Raw genomic sequence first — 22,804 nt, forward strand, 5'->3', positions numbered from 1 at the left:
GAGAACTGCCTCAAATCAGACAATATATGTTCAAAAAAAAGATTGAAAGAGTGAACATAACAAGCCACATCTAACTTTCTCTATTAGGTATAAAAAGTCACTGATACTGTTGTCAAGTATCCAAATCTAAAGATGAGATACAATCCAAATATACTCAGACTTTCCTTCATTAGTATATTCTGCACAGGGATGACTATACTTGATTTCATATTATCTCATATTGTTTTATAAAAAAATAATACTCTTACTTTGGTTTAAAGAATAAGACTAAACACACATATTTATTAAGTGATACTTTAATAGAACAAACAAAAAGAAAAAAAGCGATGGCTCAGTGGTTCTCTGGCATGTCACTGCCCTGTTGTACTTTGGGGACAAACGCTGAACAGTTACCCTTCAAGTGATACTGAGAACCTCGGTGGCTAAAAATGTTTTAGTGGGGCTGTAAAACCTTTGAGGCTCTGGATTGGCAATAAAACTGCTTTTGATTGGAGAGAAGCAAATTACCTGTTTTTTCTCCTCCCTTTAAGTAAAATCTTAAATGTATACCTCTGGGGAGAATATGTGTATGTTTAAATACATATACATACATACACACACACATATATACATATATTTATACACATGTATGGGTATGTGTATAAAATATCCGTCTTTAAGAAACAATAGTTTAAAAAACATTTTGGTTATTTACATTTCAAAGGGCTCCAACCAAAACCCCAAACCGCTGCCCTCAAACTGCCGGAGCTGCCATCTCCATCAGGCCTTCAGGCCACAAGAATGTTGTTCAGTGTGAGTTTGAGGGCTTTGACAGTTAACTACACCGAGACTTCATTTCTAATTGCCAGATGGTCATAAATTCAGCAAGCAAACACATCCAGACACACTTTTCTCATTGGATGGTCAATATAAATGTAGAAGTATATGACTAAAGAGTGAGGGCCCCACACGTGAGTTAGAGTGACGTATTGCGACACGATGAACCACAAATACAAGTCTTGGAAATAGCAGAATTGCAGAGTGTTACCTCATTTGTTACTTTTCAAATAAGTGTCATCAGTCCGCTTTCCAAGGAGGTACCAGATGGACGTCAGGGATGAACGTCAACACAATGTCAAGAGACTTTTAAATGTGTTTTACTTGTGTTTTGCCAGGTTTGCAGGGTTTCTGGTGTACTTTTGTTTGTCACACATGTGACTGCATGGGTTAAACGGATTTGCTCCTCTTCTTACAACTTTTAAAAGCTGTTCACACAGTAGTGTCAATGCAGATAAATAAAACACACCAGGAGCTCTCTTCTTTTTAAATTTTAACGGATTTTCTTTAAAACGTCCGAAAGCTGATTTGAATGCAACAACTACAGATATGAGCAAGATTTATAACGACCCCAAGATAGGCAGATGGAAATTCTTTGGGGATACTTTTTCTCTGTTGAATGCACCAACTGAAGCTGAATAATAACATAAAAGTCTTAAAATGCATTGGTATGATACATCACGGATAATCTAACACTGATATAACGCTGCTTTTATCGTTCCTTCAATTCCTATCTGGCAAATACTTTTATAATACACCAGTGCATCAGCAAAACCACAAACCGGTTGTTAATCTATTTCACCCCAAGGTCCTGTCCTGCAGCTGAACCTGCGGAGAAAGCTTATGAAAGATAATTTTTGTGACCGGATTGTCACATTCTGATACAGAACACTGAGATGCCAAGATCTCTGGAACAAAAGCTCGAGTTTTGGTGTGATGGCGACTGAAAGAAAATCTCCCCAACACCTCGGCGAGAGAGCGAAGGGGGTCAAAAACAAAGCCTTTAGTGAACGTCCACTTGTATTTTGGGTTCCTTGCTGACCCGGTGAGACCAACTGGTGTCGTGGACCTGTATCACAAGGTCCAGAGCACAGCCAAGGCAGTCAGCCTCAATTCATTCGTCCAAGGTTGCCTTGATCTGACCAGACGGGGCAGCCAAGACAAATACCACCAGACAATCCTTTTCATGCTTGACTTAAGCTCAAACATTCTCACAATCCCTGTAGCTCTTATTAGAAAGAGCAAAGCATGAGTCTGCACTTATTAATGCAGTTATTGTTCGATGATTTAAGTCGATTAGGGAAGGACCCTCCACTTTGAATGTTTACATGAAGCCACCTGCAGCTTAACCACTGTCGCGGTGATGTTTTTACACGGACTCGGAACTCCGGCTAAAGTGGAACATTATACGGTCGTCTTTTCCATATTACGTCCCTTCATAATTGCTCTTCTTCCTTTTGAGATTTAGGTCGGATAAGGAATGCAGTCTGATCTCATAGGGGCTGAGCGGTCTCCAGCCAAATAACTCGTGACTCTATTGTTAACCGCTTGCCCTTTCTGGCACATGAGGCCGTTCTAGGGCTAGAGAAGCAGCGGGAGAAAGATTAGTGGAGTTTATATAGCACGGTTTGGGTACAAAGAGTGTAGATATTGATTACACATTTTTAAGAGCCAATTGAAATCCAATGCACTTGGGATGCTGCTGAAGAAATAATAGGTGTTGAAAAATGGCAAATTCGTGCAGCAATAAATCAAGTGCCACAATGCGGTATGTTGGGTGAGTGCTGCCCCCCTGTGGCCGTGGTGAGAAGCAACACGGCTCAGAAAAACCGTGGTGTGAAGGAGAACAAATGTCCTTTTCCCTTTTAACATTTGTCCAGTTCCATGACATTGTAGTTAAAGATACTGTGTGTTATGCAGTTGTGTATCACCCAAGGAATGAAGCAGAAGCTAAAAAAGGAGATTTCAAGTCTTATCTTACCTTTTGTCCTTGTCGTGTTTTCCTACTGTTGGGAAATAATCTACAATAAGCAAAAGATATCCTGGTGAGCTGTATACATGAATTCCAAAACAACGCTCTTACACAATAATTTTTTTATTCATTTTTTTCTCACAATGTCTGCTTACAAAAGGGAACAAAAATATAGTTGTACCTATCTATTGCATGTCACACAGGCAGTTTAAACTACATGCAAAAACAATAAGAACATTGATGATAATCATTACTGTACAAAAAATGAGAGATAAGAGGCAAAACATTTTATAATCAAAAGAAAACACTTTGAGAGCTTTTTTCCTTTTCTTTTTTTGAAGTGTGTTTTTCCCCCAAGGGGGAGTCATGTGTTTGTAAATGAGACTTGAAGTGGAGCACAAGACTCCAAAACCACCCGAGTGAAACAGCATTAAGGCAGAGAATAGCATCTCTGCTCTTAACTCAGAGGAGTAGTGAAAAAAGGAACTAAGTAGAGATGAGTGTGTTGTGGGTGCTTTTAACAGAGGCACACCTTCACATACACGGCTAAACTATACAGTTTGAAGCCCTTACAGCTCAAAGTCATGCTTCTTCATCAAAGTGGAAATGACACAACATGAAATTATCGATGACTTTGAACCTCTTTTGACAATCCCTTAGATTTACCCTCTGTACATGTTATCTGAGGTATATGGCTTCATTTCATCCATCAACCACATGAAGAAAAATGATGCAGGGGGGTCTGATCCTGTCCATACGGACAGGATGTGTTGAAGTCACGGCTACCTCCAGTGGGTAGACAGACACTGACAATGGGAACAAAGAAGCCACCAGGAATAAAGCACACACACGTTTTCTGACAGCTGCTGTTGAGGACTGTCGTTTTGCAGGATTTCAGAAGTACAAAGGAATAAACGCAGTCTATGCGCAGTTGAAAATTAAAAAAAAATATTATCGCAAAGGGTCAATCAGTGTCCTCGGTTCTGATCCAGTGTACTAAATCTATTACTGGACAATAAGATCCGATCCATGATGACAATGAGCAGTGCTTCAAACCAATTTTAGCAGGCTTTCTCTGATGAAGTCGGTGGCTTCACTTGGGCTGGTGTGCGTGCTGTGAGTGTGAGGAGAAGGTTTCGGGCTGGGCTCAGTCAGTGCTGACCTGTGTGACCTGTGTGTCCGCTGTCTGGTTGGTCGACTGAATGAACATTGGTTGGGTCAGCTCCTGTCCCGCTTGCATTGTCACCTGCTGAATCTGATACAACTGCTATAAAACAAAGACAGATATATTAATAAAGACGGATAAGGACAAACTGGATTTATACACCATCTGTATTAAATACAGGTCCTATGCAGTTTGTCATGTAGTTGCTCCAAGTCCCCCCCACACACACACACAGATAAAGGCAGATTGTCATTTGTTGCTTTTTTGGCAATCCAGAGTTTACATTAAAATGTTACCTGTCCATCTGTGAATTGGTTAAACTGCTGCTGCCCCTGCTGTACCTCTGTCTGTGTTATCTAGAAATAAAAACAAGTTATTGATTTACTGTGGTCTACAAAAAAGCATACCAGAAATACACAGGGCTCAACTGTACTGTACAGTAACAGTGAGACAGAATCATGAATTAGAGACTTTTTTCTGTGTTTGAGATTACCTGCTGAGTGTTTGCAAGAGTTTGAATTTGTCCCTGCACCACTTGTGCTCCGGAGACGGGCTGGGCTAGCCGGATATATTGTAGCTGGCCCGTGTTTAGTTGCACCTACATTCAAACAACACAGGGGGGAGACAAAGTGTAGTTGAGAGCAAAGGTCATCAGAGCTCAGGTCACAGGAATGTTCCTTCTTTTGACAATCACAATATTGACTACAATTCTTCTGGAAAACAACCGGAAAACATTTACTTAATACAAAATTTTGTCCAATTGTTTCCCTTCTTTTGGCAATAATCAACTTCTTTGAAACTAGAATAACTTCATAACTTCATTTACAAGGCAGCGATGTTTTCTTACCGGAATTTGCTGGATCTCTCCTGTGTTGGTGATGATCTGCTGCATGACTTGCATGGTCTGACCTTGGGCTTGAGCCGTCTGGGCCTGACCCTGGGCTGCTGCAGCTTGGACAATCTGCACCTGCTGGCCCTCACCCACCTGCATGGCCACTGGAGCACTCTGATACAGAGCACAGAATATGATAAGATAAGATAAAGACAGACATAAGGAGCACATTGTTTCAGATCCTCCAGAAAGTCAAGGATGCATCCGTTTTAAAAGCCTTGTATAAGATCATCAAACAGCCAACATGGTGACACAAGGTGACAATGCAGGTTTGAAAGCTTCCTTTCTATGAATCACATCATCTGAGGAAGCACGTCATCTCGACTTGCCTACAAGCTCACCAAAAAAGGATGAAGCTTGGACACAGTGTTCCCTTACAGGCATGTGGTAACAAGTGCTGACCTCAGTGTTAGATGACCATATACGTGCATGTGTGCATGTGTGTTTACCGTGATGGGTGTGCCCTGTGATTGCACCTGCACCTGCTGTAACTGCTGCATGGTGGCACCTTGAAGCATCTGATGGCCAACAGAATGAAAGACCAGGCGGAGGAGAATGGGAACATGAGAGAAAGACACACAGTGAGAAAGCAGCGATTGCAACAACTCAACACATGAATGTAAGCATGTTGGGGATGTGCATGTAAAAAGCTTGAATGTTAGAGCAGCACACTGATAAATGAGCAGCAAGACATTTAATAGATGAACAAGTAAAACGGATTGTTGTAGAACTGCAGTGAAATGACAAAGGCAGTGATACAAATTGTGAAATGTGGATATGCGTGAACATTAGAACTAGGCTCATATCAGGGCAACTGGGATTTTCAGTTCACCTAATGAAATATCAGACTTTGTGCAACAGTGGTAACTGATCCGTTAACCTTTCGACCTTCACATTGTCTGTCCAAATGTATTTTAACACGAGTCGTGCGAACACCTTACACTCAAAAGGAACTCTATTGTGCTAAAGAGAGGTTACTCACTTTTGCACTCATGAACCCTGACAAGGAGCTCTGACAAAAACATGTAAACGTGGTGCTCGGATTAAGCCAACAGAAAACAAGGCCGACCCTCAAAAGGAGGAATGGAAAAAAGTACCAGAATGCGGTGAAAATAAGAGTTCCTATGAATTTTTTTTTTAAGTTTATCTCAAAAAGGCTCAAACACTTTTTTCTGGGAATCCAAATGGAAAACTTGCTTGTCTCTCCCATTAGGCCTCTCTTAAAGTACTACATTACTAAAGGCCAACAATGGGCTCTACATAAGGTAAGTGTCAAGAGTGTGACTTCCCTGCTCCCCACAGAAGCTGCAGCTGGAATGGCTACTGAAATCTGGCCAGGCCTAAACCAGTATGACAGTTCAGCTAAAGGCGGTCAGCTGAAGGAGCAGGAGGCACCAAAGCAGCATGACTACATGACTTGCAGGCGCTGTGGTGGAGCTACAGATAGCCAAGGAGCAAAGGTAGTGATGAGGTCATTAGAAAGCAAGACAGCAGAGCGGTAACAACCCACATGCCTATGTTTGATATATGTGATCCTGTGTTCTAATGGCTATCATTGTTTTATCCAATCTCTTTTGTCCTTCAGCAACATTTCTACAATGCCAAGGCACACACTGCTAGTGATGATCCAAAACCCAAGTGAGCAGTCATGGGAATTTAACCGCTGATGATAAATATGGTGCCATATTATAGTGGTATGTCCAGGCACATGGTAGACCTTATGTGTACATTAATTAGAATCTCATCCCTGATTGACTGAGGGTTCAATTATTAGTCAATTCAATTTCAAAAAGTATTTTGTAAGTCTATGAGAATAATAAGTGTGTGTATAAATACCTCATAAAGTACCATCTATTCAACATTTACTGACATGAATCTTTTCCTCTGCAGGACTACTAAGGAGGTGCACAAGTGTGTAATTGTGTGCGTGTTAGGTGTGTCTAGGGTCTGAGCTTTTCCTGCTGGTCGGAGGGTTAGGGTGGAGTTGTGCTACACTCTCTTTCAAGTTGTACTCAGATACACAAACAATCTTTTCATTCACTCCAGGCCATAGAGAGCATTGTCTGAAGTTCTTTGGCGACAGTTTGGACTCTTAGCTGTTGATGACATTTTCAAATCCAGCTGTTTTTTATTATGTTGCTTCCTGTCTAAGTGATAGCATACATCCATGACATCATACACATTTTTAACAGTACCTGTCCTTGCTGTGGCTGTGCGATGATGATCTGTCCAGGTTGGATGGTGGTGGCTGTTTGAGCGCCAGGCTGCTGACCCTGCTGTGTGCCCTGCACCTGTACAGCTCCGGGCTGCTGGGCCAAGGTGAAGTAGTACTGCACAGGCTCAGCTGGAGCTACTGACTGACGCATCTCCTCCTGAAGAATACACACATGTCAAAGGTTGCCCATCAGTCTATTACATCTCCATGAATTATTTTTGCAGGCGTAATGGTAGATGGGAAGTCTGATAAATAACTGATGGCCTGAAGCTGGAGAGGAGTCATGTAATCTTGACCTAAGATCCATTACAAGCAATATATTTGTCAGTTGGGCTAGAGGATGAGCATGGTTAAACTCAACCTGTACAAAACAAAACCTGTATTGTACTAATGTGACAGGAATTAAATAATTTTATGTTTTAACAATGTACTGAAAACATATTGTTCCACGGTCATTCAAAGGAATGTAGCTTACTCTTCACCCTTCTGCATATCAGACAGTTGCCTGCAACAGGACTGGGATCCCAGTGCAACAATAATGACAAATGAAGTGATCAGTGAATACTGACCTGTACTGCTCTCGAACTGACTAATGAACAAGCCATAGTCTTGATGAGGTTTCTCCATCACCAGAAGCGTAAACACCCCTCTCCCAGCTCCATGACAACACAGCTGAGAGTGTAGGATGTTTACATGCCTGGAGACAGTGTACTTGATAAAAAAGAAATGTAAATGTCTGAGGCTCCTATCTGGTATCCTTATTTTTTGAGCAGTACATCAATCTCTTGCTGTGACATATTTTCAGAGAAAAGTCTTCTCTTTGATAAGTAGGGTCAGTAACATACATTTACTTTTTCAAAAGTGGAGCAGCTAAATAACTAATGAATTGAGAATGAGCATTTCCGATCTGGATTTAAGATCTCACATTTGGAAAACAAAAATTTTAAAAATAAAAAAAAAACAGGGAACAGAATATTCTGGTAAGACTATGATATCAACCAAATAACAGCAGGGGAGCAGATCTACTTTATAATTCTGCTGCATTGAAACATGTGAAGAGATGCTGTTTTGTCTTATTTTGAGGAAGAAAGCAGGCATGTTGGGCAAAAGCCCATTAGACATATAAATCCAGTTCATACTTTCAATAAGATAAGACGTGCAGCCCTAAAAATATGTTCTACTGGGGTTAGTTACTGTTCGCTGTCAGAAGCAATAAGACGCTGCAAACATCCGACTGAAAGCCTTTTGCCATGCGAACTGCAGCTTCCAGTCAAGGATGTTTACAGCACCTCGAGGTTGCCAACAATGAAAATGCACCAGAGGTGAAGACAAAATGACCTTTGGTGAAGACCTTCAATGCTAATCTAGTCTTCTTCTTCTAAAAAAAAAACAAAAAACAACCTGTCGTTTCGGCGGCTTCAGGTCATCTCGAGGCACAATGTCAATCAGGAAGTCAAACTGGTCAAACTTCGTTATGGCCATGGCAATGTCATTCCTCTGTCAACATGACAAAAAAAATGCATGTTAACAATGTGTATTCAAGTTAGAAGTATAGCAAACTGACATTTGCTTCAAAATCACTGCTCAGAGGAAGAGGGCTTGAAATAGGTAAGAAAATTTATTTTGGTAAAACCTAATACTTCAAATTTAGGGAACCTAACAACCATGACCAGCCATGTACTGTGTGAATATACAGTGAAAGCAGTGTTTTAAGCCATCTATTCCGTGAGCTTTTGCTCAAAAGCACTCAAATTTAAAAACTGCAGAATTATTAAAACTTTTGGTCACTTTTGATGACACTAGGGAAAGTGAAGTGAATGGAAAGGAACATAAATGATGTTTTCCTTATGAGCGGAGTCTCTGCTGCTATACCTCTTTCTATATCCACAGCAGTGTGTCGTCTCTGTGGAATTTTCCACAGGATATTGGCTGTCAGGACCCCCCTCCATTGTGGCCCTCCCTGCACTCAAGGCTATTTATAGTAGCTTGATTAATATCTGGTAACACCAGGTCACATCTACACTTGTTCTATTGATGAGCGTTGCTATGGTGACCCCAAGTGGCGTGCCCCCTTCACAATAGCACTTGGCGGATGCACGTGTGTGTATGTGTGAACATGTGGAAATGGAAGGCAGTTTTTCCATTACGTAGAGAGGAGAAAATCTGGTGAAACGGCATGCATGCCTAATGTGACCTCTGCTGTGTGAAGCGTAATAAGCATGGAAACCTTTGTAGTAAATAAAATTTCTATTTTAAGAATGCAGTAAAAAAAATGACCGAGTTAAAATGAACTCTAATGGAAGGGTTAAGACAAGAACAATAGTTAGTCATGAATTCCGAACTCGTCCAAGACATTATCTGCAATGGACATCATTTTTTTTTCCTCCAGTCTCTTTTTCTCAGTTTGTGGGCATACATACATATCCATGGGTTGCTAATCTCTAAGAGGTATGTGAATGGATAAAGTGGACTTAAGGGCTTTCATCTTCAGGTCCAAAGTTTTCCCTTCTTAGCATCCAGGTGGGACTAGCTCTAATCTGATTTTCCAACTGTTCCCATCAGACCTCTCATGTACCCAGCCTCACCCCCCCACCCCCTTTTCATAGTTCCCAGTGTCCATCTTATTCAACTTTGGGACAGCAGAGCAGGCAAAATGGCACCGGAGGGAAAAGTGGGTCACTGGCGCCTGCCTGGCTTTGCTTTCAAAGTCAATGGAGGGAGAAAGAACTAAACAGAGGATATTTCTCAAGGGGATGCTGGTATGGGGGTTCTGCATGTATGTGCTCACAGTCAGAAGCACTCAGTGAGGAAAAAAGCAACAAACCAAAAAGACACCATGATGAAGGTGTGGGACAGGATTTAACAAGTTATTATAATGATGTCTATGTAAATAAGAAGCAGAAGAAGTAAGGAAACAACGTTCAAAACATCACAAAGTTTCTTCAATGGACAGGCAATCTTAAATAGAAAACCAAATAAAGAGAGAATACAAAACACAAAGGTTTTTCACAACTTAACATTGGTGTCTGACCTGCAGTGTGCGCCTCTTGTTGTCTTCTGTGTGGATCCACGCTCTGAGGGTCAGCTCTGTGATGAATATCTGAGCTGCTTTAGCAAACAGGACTGGAGCCTCAGCACTAATCATCTGTATAGTGGGGAAAAGAGTTAAACTTTGGTTGTATATAGCCATTTACTACCAAACATCAACCACAAATCACTGCTTCCTTACAGTGAAGAAAACTACATAGTCTACACAATGAGGTAATTGTTTAAGCATATTAACATGCATTTTAAGCATAATTGAACAAGGTGAACTCAAGTAATACCACGCAGTGAAAGCTGCTGTGTCAGGGCTGCCAGAAGGGTCTTGTCTTCAGATATGTTAGTGATCTCCTGATCGCTTTACCACTTTAAGCTGCTGCTTAACTAAGGGGATAGTGCTCTTGACACGACATGTTCAAGTCATGAACAGTCCTGCTGATAATCTGGTGTAATGAAGGGAAAAAGAATCACTCTTCCTTTTGCTCAGTTCACATAGCAAGACTTTCAAAGTCCTTTGATGAAACTAGTGTGCTTTTGAATCTGTTATCTTTAGGTCATTGTTTGCACGCTACATGACGAATACAAATTCTAAGTCCAGTCTGCGACTCGTTTTGTCACAAACACACTTGACATGAATGAGATTAGATTGTAGAAGGCAAAATACAGCCTATTAAGTAGGTGATGACTTGCATCTGGGTTTTTCTTGATGCAACAACATTTTTGGAGTGCAAAAGCACAAGCAAAAAGAGCATTCGTTAACTGTTACAGAAGACACCCCTCCTGCAGGTTTCTCCTCATGCCATAGCTAGTGCTCTCCTTACTGAAGCTCATTACTGACAGATCCAGATATTTAACCCATTCACGCACAAAGGTTCAAGTCGAATAAAGTTAATTTCCCCCACGCCAATAAATCATTTTCAGTCTTGTGCCTCTGTTCTGTCTAAAAAAAACAAATTCGGATTTCTCAAAGCAAATGAGCGACTTTCTATGATCACAGGAGGCCACATACTGAGTCACTGCTCTCACCTTGACATCCTCATCCAGCTTCATGATTTTCTTGATACGAGCCAGAGGCAACTCCTGAACTCTGAAATCCTTCTGTAATAAATAGGTGGGTTTTTACTTGGTGACAGGGAATAGAGTAAAAAAATATTTACTTGCGTCTTTGAAGACACCATTCATCATTTGTACTTCATTGTTCAATTTTTGTTAGTGTGTTATTTCTTTTTCGTTATCTCACCATAGTCAGGTTCCTGATCTCTTCCATGACGCGAGGCCAGAAGGACTGAAGTGTTTGCTGGGCATCGCTGCCTCCAAATGCTTCTGCAGACATCCCCTACTTTGCTATATGGATGGATGATAGGAGAGGACAGAAGAAAAGGGCTTAGTTTTAGGAAACAAAAACATGTCATTAAAAGATTCAAAGGCACTTTACACAGGTCAGTCAGACACAAGACACCGGTACTCAGGATAGAGTGTCAGGACACGCGAGGCCCTCAGAGCTCTTCCTGCATGTCAGAACCACATATTCTCTTCACAGTCTAGAATCATAATACAGTAAATTGTAAAATAAGTTTCTGGTATGCTTCCATTCTTGTACTTGTGGGATGTGGACATGCCAAAAGACCCCACCACCAGACTTCTTAATTAAGAATCACCTTCTGCACATAGCTGAGGCTACTTTGTGAGCCTGCTGTGTGCAAGTCAGTTGGGTGACCCCAAACACTGAGGACAATGCTAAAACCGCAGCTTGTTTTTATGATACAGAGACAAGCTCTAAACCATGTTTTGATGCACAGTATGAGCCTACTGCCCAATGCAGGCAACCGAAAGTTGATAACTGAAAGAAAGCGGCACACACAGGCATATAGAAATGAGAGCCAGCAATTCCACAAGGGGTCTGACAGCTTGAAAGAGAATCCAGCAGGTTACTACGGCATGCCAGGAATCTGCTAGAGGAATATTGGCTTGCTTGTCTGTGCATGCAGAACTTCTTGCAATACCTCAATGAAAAGATTCAGCCGACAAAATCTTGACGCACACACACACACTCACACGCACACACACACACACGCACACACACACACACGCACGCACGCACGCCCGCACGCACACACGCCCGCACGCACGCACGCGCACCAACAGTATGAATATGTGAAACTACTCAAGAGGGATGGGGTGTGTTTATTGCTAAGGGAGGGGCAAATGCTTTGTCCACCTCAGAATTAATTGAGACTGAGACAAACTGCCAAAGGCTTTAACAGAGGGAGGTAAGAGACAGGGCCACAGTCCGACTGTTGTGCAAACTAGCTACCAGTATTTGGGTCAAAGGCAGAGAAAGGGTGACACACAAAATGAAAAGCATGACATTACCTATCATCTCTCTCCTCTTCTCAGGGTTAACAAGCATCATTCTGCTAAGGACAGGCCAAGCTAACTGAACAATACAATATCAAAGACTGATCTTAATATCCTGTGTCCAGTCTACTTTCTGCTACAGTTGCAGCATGGGAGAATATTTTGACATTGGCTCTGTCTTCCCAAATTCAGATCTGTTAACTGTAGATCTGTTTGTTTGATACATTAATGGCTTATCAGAATGCAGGCCCTTTATTTTATTAGTCTAAGGTAGTAAACAAGGGCTATCTGACAATTAACAATATAGGGGAAGCACTACTGCATCCCGTTGTGATGTTCAGCTATTGTTCATAGAGTACCCTAAATCAATGAGACAGAAAGGCAGTGAGGGGTAGCTTTATATAAATCAATCAGGTCGCTTGTAGCTAGGCCATGACAGGCAAGTGATTGACCTTGACAACGGTTCTGTTTCTCTGTCTGGCAATCTAGTGTCCGGTTGCATTTTAAGGTTGATTGAAACCTGTTTTCAAGCCATTTCAGAATTCCTCATGGCATGAATTGTGGTTTTCCACAGGTAAATTCTGGTACTTCTTCAATGGTCATCATGAAGTCTGCTTCTCTGCTTGACACTAGCAACCTGACCAGCACAATTGTCATGCAAATAAGGTGAACAAAAAGAGGCGCAATGAAAGCCATTTGTTTTTCCAGCTACAGACCATTACACCAGCTGTATCAGCACTTTATCTTGTGATAATTTTGAACAAGACAGCCTTGTGTATCAGTGTGTGCTGTCTGCCAGCTTGTTCAGCTTTCTCAAACTCAGAGCCTGTGAAGAAACAAGTATTGAGCAATGTGCTTAGAAAAATTACAGACATGCATCAGTCTTATAACTATGGTTAAAAAAGGCAGTGCATACACCATTTTGAATGTTAAATAATTTGATTGATGAGAAGTAAAACACAAATCCACCTGTGACTTGTTCATTATACTAACTTCTAATCTCGGTTTTGTTCCAAAACCCTTATTATCACACATATACCCCAACCCCCCTTTTTTGACCCTTTGACCTTCAATCTAAATACACAGCCATGCTGTTGCCACAGCAGCAGGAGGGGAGTGGTAAGGAGATGCCAAAATTTGACAAGACATGCAATGAGAGGGGGGCTAAAAGTATGAGGGAGGGAAAAAAAAACAATATTTGAAAAATTCAAATAAAATTGATCAAATTGAAGGGGGACAAGCATCAACCCAACATTACACCTGTGTTGAACATGATACCAACATTTTTAGATTTTCCTAGAGTGTACGGTTTAATTACTTTCTAGCTCACAATTGAAAGGTATATAATGTCAATTGGAGTTTTGCAACATTATAGTTTGAGTTTAATGCTTTTGCAAAGAACAACTAGAAATAACAAAAAAGGCTAATGAGAATAAACTTTATCATAAGAGAATGCAAAAGTCAAGTCCTCTTATATGAGAGGTTTCCAATTATTCAGGCTTCAACTCCAAGAATAGAAGTGTGAACGCCTTACAGCCCATGCAAATCGTGTGGGTAACGAAAATAACAATTAACTATATATTTTAAAACACAAACAGCACTTTTCTTACAAAGCCCTTGACAAGGAATATGAGTAGAATGCAAAAAGTTCAACAACATCAGATATACAGACAAATCTAATTGGTTTCATCATACATTTTTCAAATGTATCAGTTATTTAAATTACAGTAATAGTAAATTGAATTGGTAGGGTTGAAACATGCAACTACATTATTAATATTTGATATCCGGAAGTCATCTATGAATCAAATCTGGACCACTTGAACCCACATTTGGAACCCCTGACTTATTTGATGTTCATGGAAATTTGGATTTCGAATTCTTTCTCTAGTTAACTGAGTTACTTACTGGAATATATCTTGCACTTTAATTAAGCAATGCGGAATAACATTTTCATACACGGTAGAAGGTTCTGTTTCTTCATTCATTCATAGAACTGTTGTTTTTCAATGCAATATGCTTTTAAGCCGGTGAATGTGCCGTGTTGTTTTACACTGCGGTTCTCCCATCTCCTCTTCCCTGCAGTCCTGTTGTCATTCATCAGGTCATTGAAACAGAAGACAGTGTTGGGTTTCCTATACACTGTGCACGACCAGATTTTTAAGGGCATATGCTTTTTTTTATTTTTTCAAACATAAACCTGTCCTTCCTCCTATTACCCCATATCTTGCCTCTTCACCTGTACTTTCAATGTTCTTCTGTCACCCGTAAGTGTGCTTCCCTTTCTTTTTCTCTGTCTTACTTTCACCTGATGCCCCTCTTCTAACTTCACTCAAAAAGTCAATTGTGCTCCACTTGCAGCAGCTGAATCAGCACTAATGTTCTGCCGGCCTTGTCTCATATCTCCCATCTCTGTCTCTACACCCCCACCCCCTTTTACTGGCACGTCACATCAATTTGCCATTCAGAGCAGCATCAGCGGCTCACTCCAACTCTGTCATCATACCATTTTACATGAGTCTTCGATTCCTCTCCGAATAAACCTGATAGATGTTAAGCATAAAGAGAAGAGTTTAGAAAAATTAAAAAAATGGACCAATATCTGGACACATCATCAGTAGCTGTTTAGGATAAGTAGAAGAGCATGAACTTTCAACTTCAGTGAATTGTCTTGAGAGAGTGCACTTGAGCAAAAGGATGACTTGGTCTTTAGTTAAATAGAAATGTTTGGCATCTAATTGCTTTCTTAATGACCCTGCAGTTGGTAAATTGAGCTTCAGCAGCTTGAGAGTAGTTGACAACTAATGAGGCATAGCAGTCTGGGACAACCTGAAGGCCTATTTGAGGCAGAGGACTTCACTTTCCCCTGGGGTGTTTCAGTGACACTCTGTCATGCACTTGAGAAAAAATAATGACGTAACCCTAACTGCAAACCTTTCCTTAACCCTATATGATCTCTTTGCTATAGCTCTTTTTACAAAGATTCCACAGTGCTGCAGTTAAAGAGAACCTCCTCAATGCTTGTTTAACCAAACCATTAAAAACTGGTGCAATGCTCCCAAGAGACTTGATACTACAGTATTGCTGGTGTTTATACAAAGCAATGATGTGTAAAGCCAATTCACAGCTAAGCACCAGCCCATCACCAAGCTTTAGTTGTAGCAAATGCAAGTGCCCTATGCAGTTGTTAATGTTTGCGCTTGTGCACTGCTGAGGATGTGCTGCTCTGCAATTACACCACAGAAACTAAAGTTGGCTCTGGGGCTCTGAGCCACTCTTGTGAGTTCCTTTGTGAACTGCATACAAAGATTTCTGAAACAAAGTGTATATCTTTGAACAGTAACTCCAACGCAAATAGAGATGATGGAGAAACTGACATGATTAAGGTGAAGCAGGCACATTAACGGTCAGCATCACAGCTATATGAACTTATGCTTTTGAAAGGTTCATGTCAGACTTCAAAAGAGTATATATTGATTCAATACAAATGTCTAGTTGAGCCTTAAACACTGCTGTCATGAGTGTCAAATATCTCTTAATCATCTCCACAATCATTTCAAAGGCAGAACAACAATGCCCCCACATTCCATCATGGTGAGTCCTATGCAAATATTTTTGATTTTTTAATTTATAGAGTGGAAAAACTAACTGACCTTTAAGTAACCTTTGAAACAGGCTATGTCCACAGTATCTGACAAATAAAACATTAAATCACTGCATACAGTGGAAACACATAATCAAGTAATCACGCATGATATAGTATTTTGCATCATAATTATAAAGACAAAAATGAACTACCGACTATAAAACTGTGACGTAGAGGGCAGCTTTGAGGAAGGTCAAAAAGGCTCTAACTTTAACTGTTTCCCAATCAAGACAAACATAACTATACATAAATCCATAATATATCACTGAACTACAGAGCATCTTACTTTAAAGTTTGACCTACAACGTTTAATAGAACAACTTGACTCTAACTAATACAAGAGAGGTTAATGTATCAAAGCTAGGCACTGAATGTCACACAAAGAAACATTGAACAAAACCGATTGCATGAATTGAAAAATTTGGAAATATAAAAATTGTTCACCTTGATTAACCTAATCACAGATATCATAAGCTGGCATAGTTGCAGCATGCGGCGTAAATGATCTACTCAGGAAAAACAAAAAACAAGAAGTTCCCAGCCAGGAATTATAGATTAACTACTGGGACATGCACAACAGTTAGGTTCACAGATGTTGGCGCTGTGTCTATGATTAAAAATGAACAGATAGGATTATAATGACAGGCATGCTCACTGTGACCCGCAGTGCAACATCCCTTTCGCACGACTGGACCGAACCAGCCAACTACACAGCCCTGCAAACTTTGCCCTTGGTTCTGATTCAAGCCAACTCCAGGAAGTGCTAGTCACTGATCTCCCAAGGTCATTCAACAGAGGAGAGAAACCAGAGAGGGAGGAGGGAGGGAGGGGGAGGGGGGAGAGAGAGAGCGAGAGAGAGAGAGAGAGAGAGAGAGAGAGAGAGAGAGAGAGAGAGAGAGAGAGAGGGAGAAAGAGGGAGAGAGAGAGAGATGAAAGAGGAGGGAGGGAGAGGGGAATAACAGAAGGACAGGTTTTTCAACTTTCACTGCAGCACTTAAAAGTGACCCCAGTGGTTCTGGCTGCGTTCTGACTAAAAGCTAAGTAAAAACACCAAACAGCGTTGAATATTAGCCATGTACCAAGTTTCACTTTCCTCGTGTTCTACGTCTATCCCTATACGTTCCTTTCTCATTGCTGACAGAGAGACTGCATCTCACATTCCTGTGACCTTCATCCAAAGCTAGGCCTAGTCTTTGGCCTCAAAGTGGGCAGGGCTAAAGCTACCTGCATATTGCAAGCTGGAACACAGCTGACTCCCCCTGGCAGCCCACACACTCCATTGGGAGAGTATACACAATAAAAGACACACGGGACAAGGGCAAAGGAGTGAACACGTAGTAGTATTGGTCACCTTAGTGATATGATAAGCTGAAAGGTTTCGCTATGCCTAGGTGGTTTGTGTTTGCATGCTACATTTACTTTTTCCTCTTCTTTGTGTGCTTGTTCCCCAGCATGGGACACAAATGATATTCAAATCTCATGCAGACAGCAGCCAACCCTGGGATTTGTCAGCAAGGGCTTCAACTTAAGAGTTATTTTTAGTCTCCCTCACTCAATCTCTTGCACTCTCTCATCTCCCAACGGGACTATGTTTTGTCAAAGGAACCAATGGAAATTTTCAATTAGTGAGCAAAGGGGAGTAGAGAGAGGGAGACTGAGGCAAGTAGGAGAAGAGGCATTCTCCAAAGATACCATCAGAAGAGATCAGATCAAACTATTAGCCTCCTCTGCCCCTGAGCTGACAGGCTGACAGTCTGTCCCATCTGGGCGTCTGGCACTGCTGGGGTGGGGGCCTTGGGTGTCCGGAGGTCACTGCAACCAGCTGCACCTCCACCCCTGAGGACCCTTGGCTTTAACAATGACAACAATACTGAGATATATTTTCCAAATATGTCCTCTTTTTAAAACAAATGTCATTGTGACATGGATGTCATCTTTACTAATAAGCTCTGCGTCACAGCCCGCTGCTAATGTGTAAACAAGGACATTGGGGAGAAAGTGGGGTCCAAATAGCACACTGAGGCAATGTGGCCAAAGACCTCCAGGACATCAATGCAAGCAAGAAAGTTGAGTTCAGTACTTGTCAGCGCAGAGTCAGTCTCCAAAAGCACTGTGCTTTTATGCATTTAACTGAGAAAGAGGAATGCCAAAATCAAAACAAAAGTGAAAGCCTGTGCGAAAGATTTAAAAGAAAAAGAAATTGAATATGTCTTTAAGTAGTCTTTTCTATAAAACTAACCGACAATAAAATGTTGGGACAACTGAAGGACACTGTGAGAAACACACACAATTCAAATCTTCGAAGGAGAATACTATGGGACAGGAAAAGGAGGGGGCAGGGGATAGCTTTAGAGGACAGACACCATCTCATCACTGCAGTGCATGATGTAGTGAGAGACAACAGAAAGTCCACAGAGGTTAACGCTATTTTAAAAAGCTCACAGCCTGACCAACTTGACAAGTGTTCTCTTTGAGGGTGTGTGTTTTGAGTAGTCAGACTTACCCCTGTGCCCTTCATGGTGAATGGTCTGCCCTGTTGGAGCACAGCAGAATAGAGGAAAACAGATAGCACTGTTCAAGTCTCCTTGAGAGAAGCAGCTGCAGCAAGAAGAAGGGGCACAGAGGTTGACAGAAAAACTCTATCAAGCTCCTTCACTTCCTCCCATCCTCTGATCGTATCAACAGACAAAGGGCACTCTAGCTCCACTGGATGGCTTTAAAAAGGCTCCGATCACATATACAGAGAGGAGCAAGCCCCCGCTTATTCTACCCTTCTCATTCCCACTGCCTATCTCCTCCACGAGTCCTCTTACTGCTTCAAGACTCAGCTCTTTCTCTGCTGTTTCTCTTCAGACCAAGTCCACTCAACTAGCTGACTTCTCTCTTTCTTTGTTTTTCACTCTTCAAATCCTACTCCCTCTTTCTAGCAGCTGACCTATACATTTGCCTTTCAGCTGACCTCTGGCCCGGTGCAAAGAAGAGGGTGAAGGGTAGACAGAAATCCAACACAGCAGCAAGCAAACAGAACAGCGGCACTCCCGACTCACACAAAAATCTAGCCTCCTTCCCCTTTAACATTCAAGAGTAATCAATCTAGCTTGCTACGTGATACTCAAATCCCACCTCACAATCGGCTCCAACCTCCCACTGGCCCGTGCAACCAATGAGAACTCAAAGTCCTCTTGCACTATTGGCTGTTGCACATAACAGTCAGCTGTGACACAGCCCCAGCTCCGCCTCTTTCCTCTGTCCAGCCCCCTTTCACATGCAGCCAACTTCCTGCTCTAAGTTACCTTGAGCTGCAGGATAGGGGTCAGGGAAGAGAAAAGAGGAAGAGAGTATGGAGGGAAAAAAAATGTGTGAAAAAAAAAGGCGAATAACGTTGGATAGGAATCATAAGGGAGTGTGTGCAAGTGTGCTAATGGCGGCTTGCCTCTGCATTTTTTGCTTTCAGGCGGTCCCCGCCTTTCCTGCTGCTGGAAGGATGAGAAGGTTCCTCAGGCTGCTCTCTGACAACTGGTCCCCGCTTATTTACAATGTCAAACCAAATGTCTCCTTCTGCCCCGCCTCTGCTCTCTGGCTACAGGCTGAAAGCACTGTGATGCAGGCAGCCAAGATTGCACTCACTGGCTAAAACAAGTGCCAGAGTAGATGCTGCATGTTGCATCCACATGATTTAAAGCACAAAAGCATACTACCCAGACTCACTGTCTAATACGTGCATGCAAGAATACATGCACATCTACACACATACACAATTTGTCCTTGGTTTTGCCTTCATCCTTGCTCACAGTCACAGGTACACATTGCACGCACATCTAGCCTCTAGCCAGCCTACTTGTTATAATGAAATTCATTGTGCTATTTATATAATGCTACCAAACAAACAAAATTGTTTACCTGCATGAGGACTCATTATTCACATGGACTATGAATTAGGATTCAACAGAACTGGGCTTTATTCAAAAACTATTGTGACTCATTGGAACATTTTAGTGATGCAACATACCAGAACCACAACAATAATCCAATGAAATCCTAATTATAGTGTCAATCAAATTTACATAGAAACTAATGACCACACAACAGATCTGAGCAAAGACCTTGCAAGGAAAATGGAAAAATCAGCTGACTAAAGACAAGCTGCGAATGGAGAGAAGGGAACACATGTAGTCCTCGTCCTATTTGTGGATAAACAAGACTAAAAAGATATGGGTGAAAGTCTGTAAACAAAGACACTGTTGTCTTAACCTCAAAAATACGCTCACAGCAATTTCCACAATTAAAATGTCATCAAAAATCCACACCACCACTGTCATACAATGCCCTTCTTGTTAACTTGCCAATGGTTTAATGTGCATGCTTCCAACATAGTAACCTCTACTTAGCAACATCAAGGAAGGACACAGTGGCACATGTGCACATGTCATGATGTTAACTGCATCAAGTACAACAGAAACTCTACATCTGCCATGCAAAGTGATTATGACAAAGCAAGGCTTTGTTGGCAAAGTGTTCCTAGTGACAGAAGGAGGGCGTTATGATTATTATGAACTTTTGACACGGTACTCTTCTAACTTGTACAAAAGATGGAGGTATGACCTCTAGCTTATGCTGCATATGACTGTAATTCTCAGCAGAAGTGTGGAGTACAGCAAGCTTAAGTGAGAGAGACCATGAGCAATCTGCCCATCAATGAAAAACCCTAGAGGGGGTGGGGAACCGGAAGGATGGAGAAGGACAGAGAGGAGAGTTGTTTCAGGATGGGAGGGGTTGAACAAGTGAAGAGAGGTTGAGAGAACAAGATAGAGACTCCAGAGAAACACAGCTAAATGTTCCCTTTTCTATTTTTGTGAGGAGCATGGGGACTGAAGCAGGTTCTACAGTCATCCAGTTAATGATTAGAGTTTTGCCGTGCAAAGATTAATCTATCTCCAATGACAGACCATGGTGCTTCAGCAGTTCTTTCTGTAGATGTTCTGACTACACAAAATGCCTCAGTAATGACACCTGGCAAGGTCACAATATGAATGAGACCTTCCCATGACCTGCATGTGCCTGCAGGAGAGGTGTGTTTGCTCTCACTGGGGCTGTTTAGAGATAAACACATTTTAGCCAGATTGCTGGTTTCATAAACACACAACTTTGTAAGGGTAGCTGTGTCAAGGCTTGTGCAGGTGCATGCACACCACCATACTCAAGAATGGTTAAAAGACTTGTGCATTTTCTACTGATATAAGGTTTTTAACAAAGTCACATAATTTATGTCATTTATGTAAAACTTCTAAGGCAGGGAAAAAAAACAATTCTGAGAAAATAATAATAGAGTTCATACAAATATGAGTGTCTACAAGACAGTAATTGTAGTCCAAGCAATACTGTCTCCCTCAGCCTACAGTGAACAAATATGAAAAAGTTTATACGAACGATTGTGTAGAATTGCACCCCGTGATCGACTGTAAACATTTTACTTTGATTTCCAAATATTATGATCTTCGTTATACCAAGATCAAATGAGCTGCTTCAACGAAAAAGTTCTGTTCATTTTTACAAGGACAGCATAACACGGTGGTAACAGAGCACCTTTCTGGCGCCAGCCTTTTCTACTATATTGACCGGCAACAGCAATGACCGTTAGGTCGATAACCTTACATAACAGCTGCTAAAAAGTCAGTTGGGATGAACAAAGTGGCAAACACGACACAATGACACAACGGCTTATTGCGATTTGATCCGCGGCAAAAGTCATCTTCAAGTAGACTGGTATTGTAAAGAAAGTGGAACATGGACGATCGTTGGCGTATTTCAAATGTGGTGCCGAGAAACAATGCGATCCAACTACTTATCCATCACTTCGGACAGTTTTAAGTACGCGAGTTCGGCGGTTTTGCCTCATGTTGACTAATATGCGACGTGACTAAGCTTAAGGTTGGATGCTAACGTGAGGGGAGTTTATGGTAGCCTGCCTGGGGGAGAAACACACTGGTGACCGCTTTACCGCACACATGTCACTATGCGGCGTGGGTAATTTTAATCACCGTCGGACAACGAAACCTGTCATCAAATAGAAGTTAGTAACGCTTTCCTAAGCTGGGAAGAAGCAGCCTAACCAATAAAGACAACGTTTGGGTCTGTCCTTCAGACCAATCAAACCTCGGACTAGATTCCACCAATCAAGGTTTTTAGGGCTAAGTTCCTTCTGCAACTGACGCCATTTGGGCTCTTCCAGAAATGGCCAATCCCACTGACAATCAGTCACACAGGAGCCAATATGGTGGATACATAACATCAGTTTCCTGACCACCCGTCATAGCATCAGCGGGCCACCAATAAGCGCTTCAGAGAGCGGGGAGGGAAATGGCGCCTATCTTCATCTTCCAAAACAATCGTCTATTGGTCAAGAACGGCACATGAAAATAAGCGAAGTGATTGTCCTTACTCGCACGCAACACGGACGACTTTCTCATAAACGCACCTCACGCACACGAATTTTAACTTGCTACTCACTTTGTTTTACGTGGTCGAAGTAGAGTCCGGCTCAGCGTATTATTTATTTTATTTAACTAGCAAGGGGAAACAAGATGGCTGCCGTTCGAACCGGAAACACTAAGATGCGTCAACGTAATGACGTAGTTCTCCGTTCGATCGCTACGTTGCTGTTGGCTGTGACATTAATGTAGCATAAAGTCGACTTCAAT

At 41.7% G+C, this 22,804-nt stretch overlaps 1 protein-coding gene across 4 annotated transcripts; it reads right to left on the minus strand.

Moving 5' to 3' along the window:
* Window positions 1-2,895: 2,895 nt before the first annotated feature.
* On the minus strand, window positions 2,896-22,699 carry nfyc (nuclear transcription factor Y, gamma). Of its 4 annotated transcripts, none has more exons than XM_086178015.1 (11): window positions 22,614-22,699; window positions 11,343-11,446; window positions 11,129-11,200; window positions 10,092-10,205; window positions 8,462-8,557; window positions 7,041-7,217; window positions 5,295-5,363; window positions 4,801-4,959; window positions 4,447-4,551; window positions 4,250-4,309; window positions 2,896-4,055 (listed from the first exon to the last, which is right to left on the minus strand). In XM_086178015.1, the coding sequence occupies exons 2-11, from the start codon at window positions 11,433-11,435 to the stop codon at window positions 3,936-3,938; spliced, it is 1,065 nt and encodes a 354-aa protein (XP_086034141.1). In that variant the 5' UTR covers window positions 11,436-11,446; window positions 22,614-22,699; the 3' UTR covers window positions 2,896-3,935. The 4 variants fall into 4 exon arrangements, with proteins under 4 accessions (XP_086034141.1, XP_086034140.1, XP_086034142.1 ...); XM_086178014.1 differs by lacking the exon at window positions 22,614-22,699 and adding an exon at window positions 18,610-19,167; XM_086178016.1 differs by lacking the exon at window positions 22,614-22,699 and adding an exon at window positions 16,551-16,569.
* Window positions 22,700-22,804: the final 105 nt, after the last annotated feature.

This window comes from Fistularia commersonii, chromosome 30 (assembly GCF_037954325.1).
Source record: "Fistularia commersonii isolate RoL2024-O1a breed Wild chromosome 30, RoL_Fcom_v1.0, whole genome shotgun sequence".
Taxonomy (NCBI): Eukaryota; Metazoa; Chordata; class Actinopteri; order Syngnathiformes; family Fistulariidae; genus Fistularia; species Fistularia commersonii.

What these genes read in the sequence shown, in the direction of transcription:
- nfyc (XM_086178015.1), bottom strand. Translation starts at nt 11,435, where the DNA reads ATGTCTGCAGAAGCATTTGGAGGCAGCGATGCCCAGCAAACACTTCAG. An exon ending in AGATCAGGAACCTGACTATG is followed by an intron (nt 11,201 to 11,342) that starts GTGAGATAACGA and finishes TATTTATTACAG; the next exon opens with AAGGATTTCAGAGTTCAGGA. An exon ending in ACCAATTCACAGATGGACAG is followed by an intron (nt 4,056 to 4,249) that starts GTAACATTTTAA and finishes TTTGTTTTATAG; the next exon opens with CAGTTGTATCAGATTCAGCA.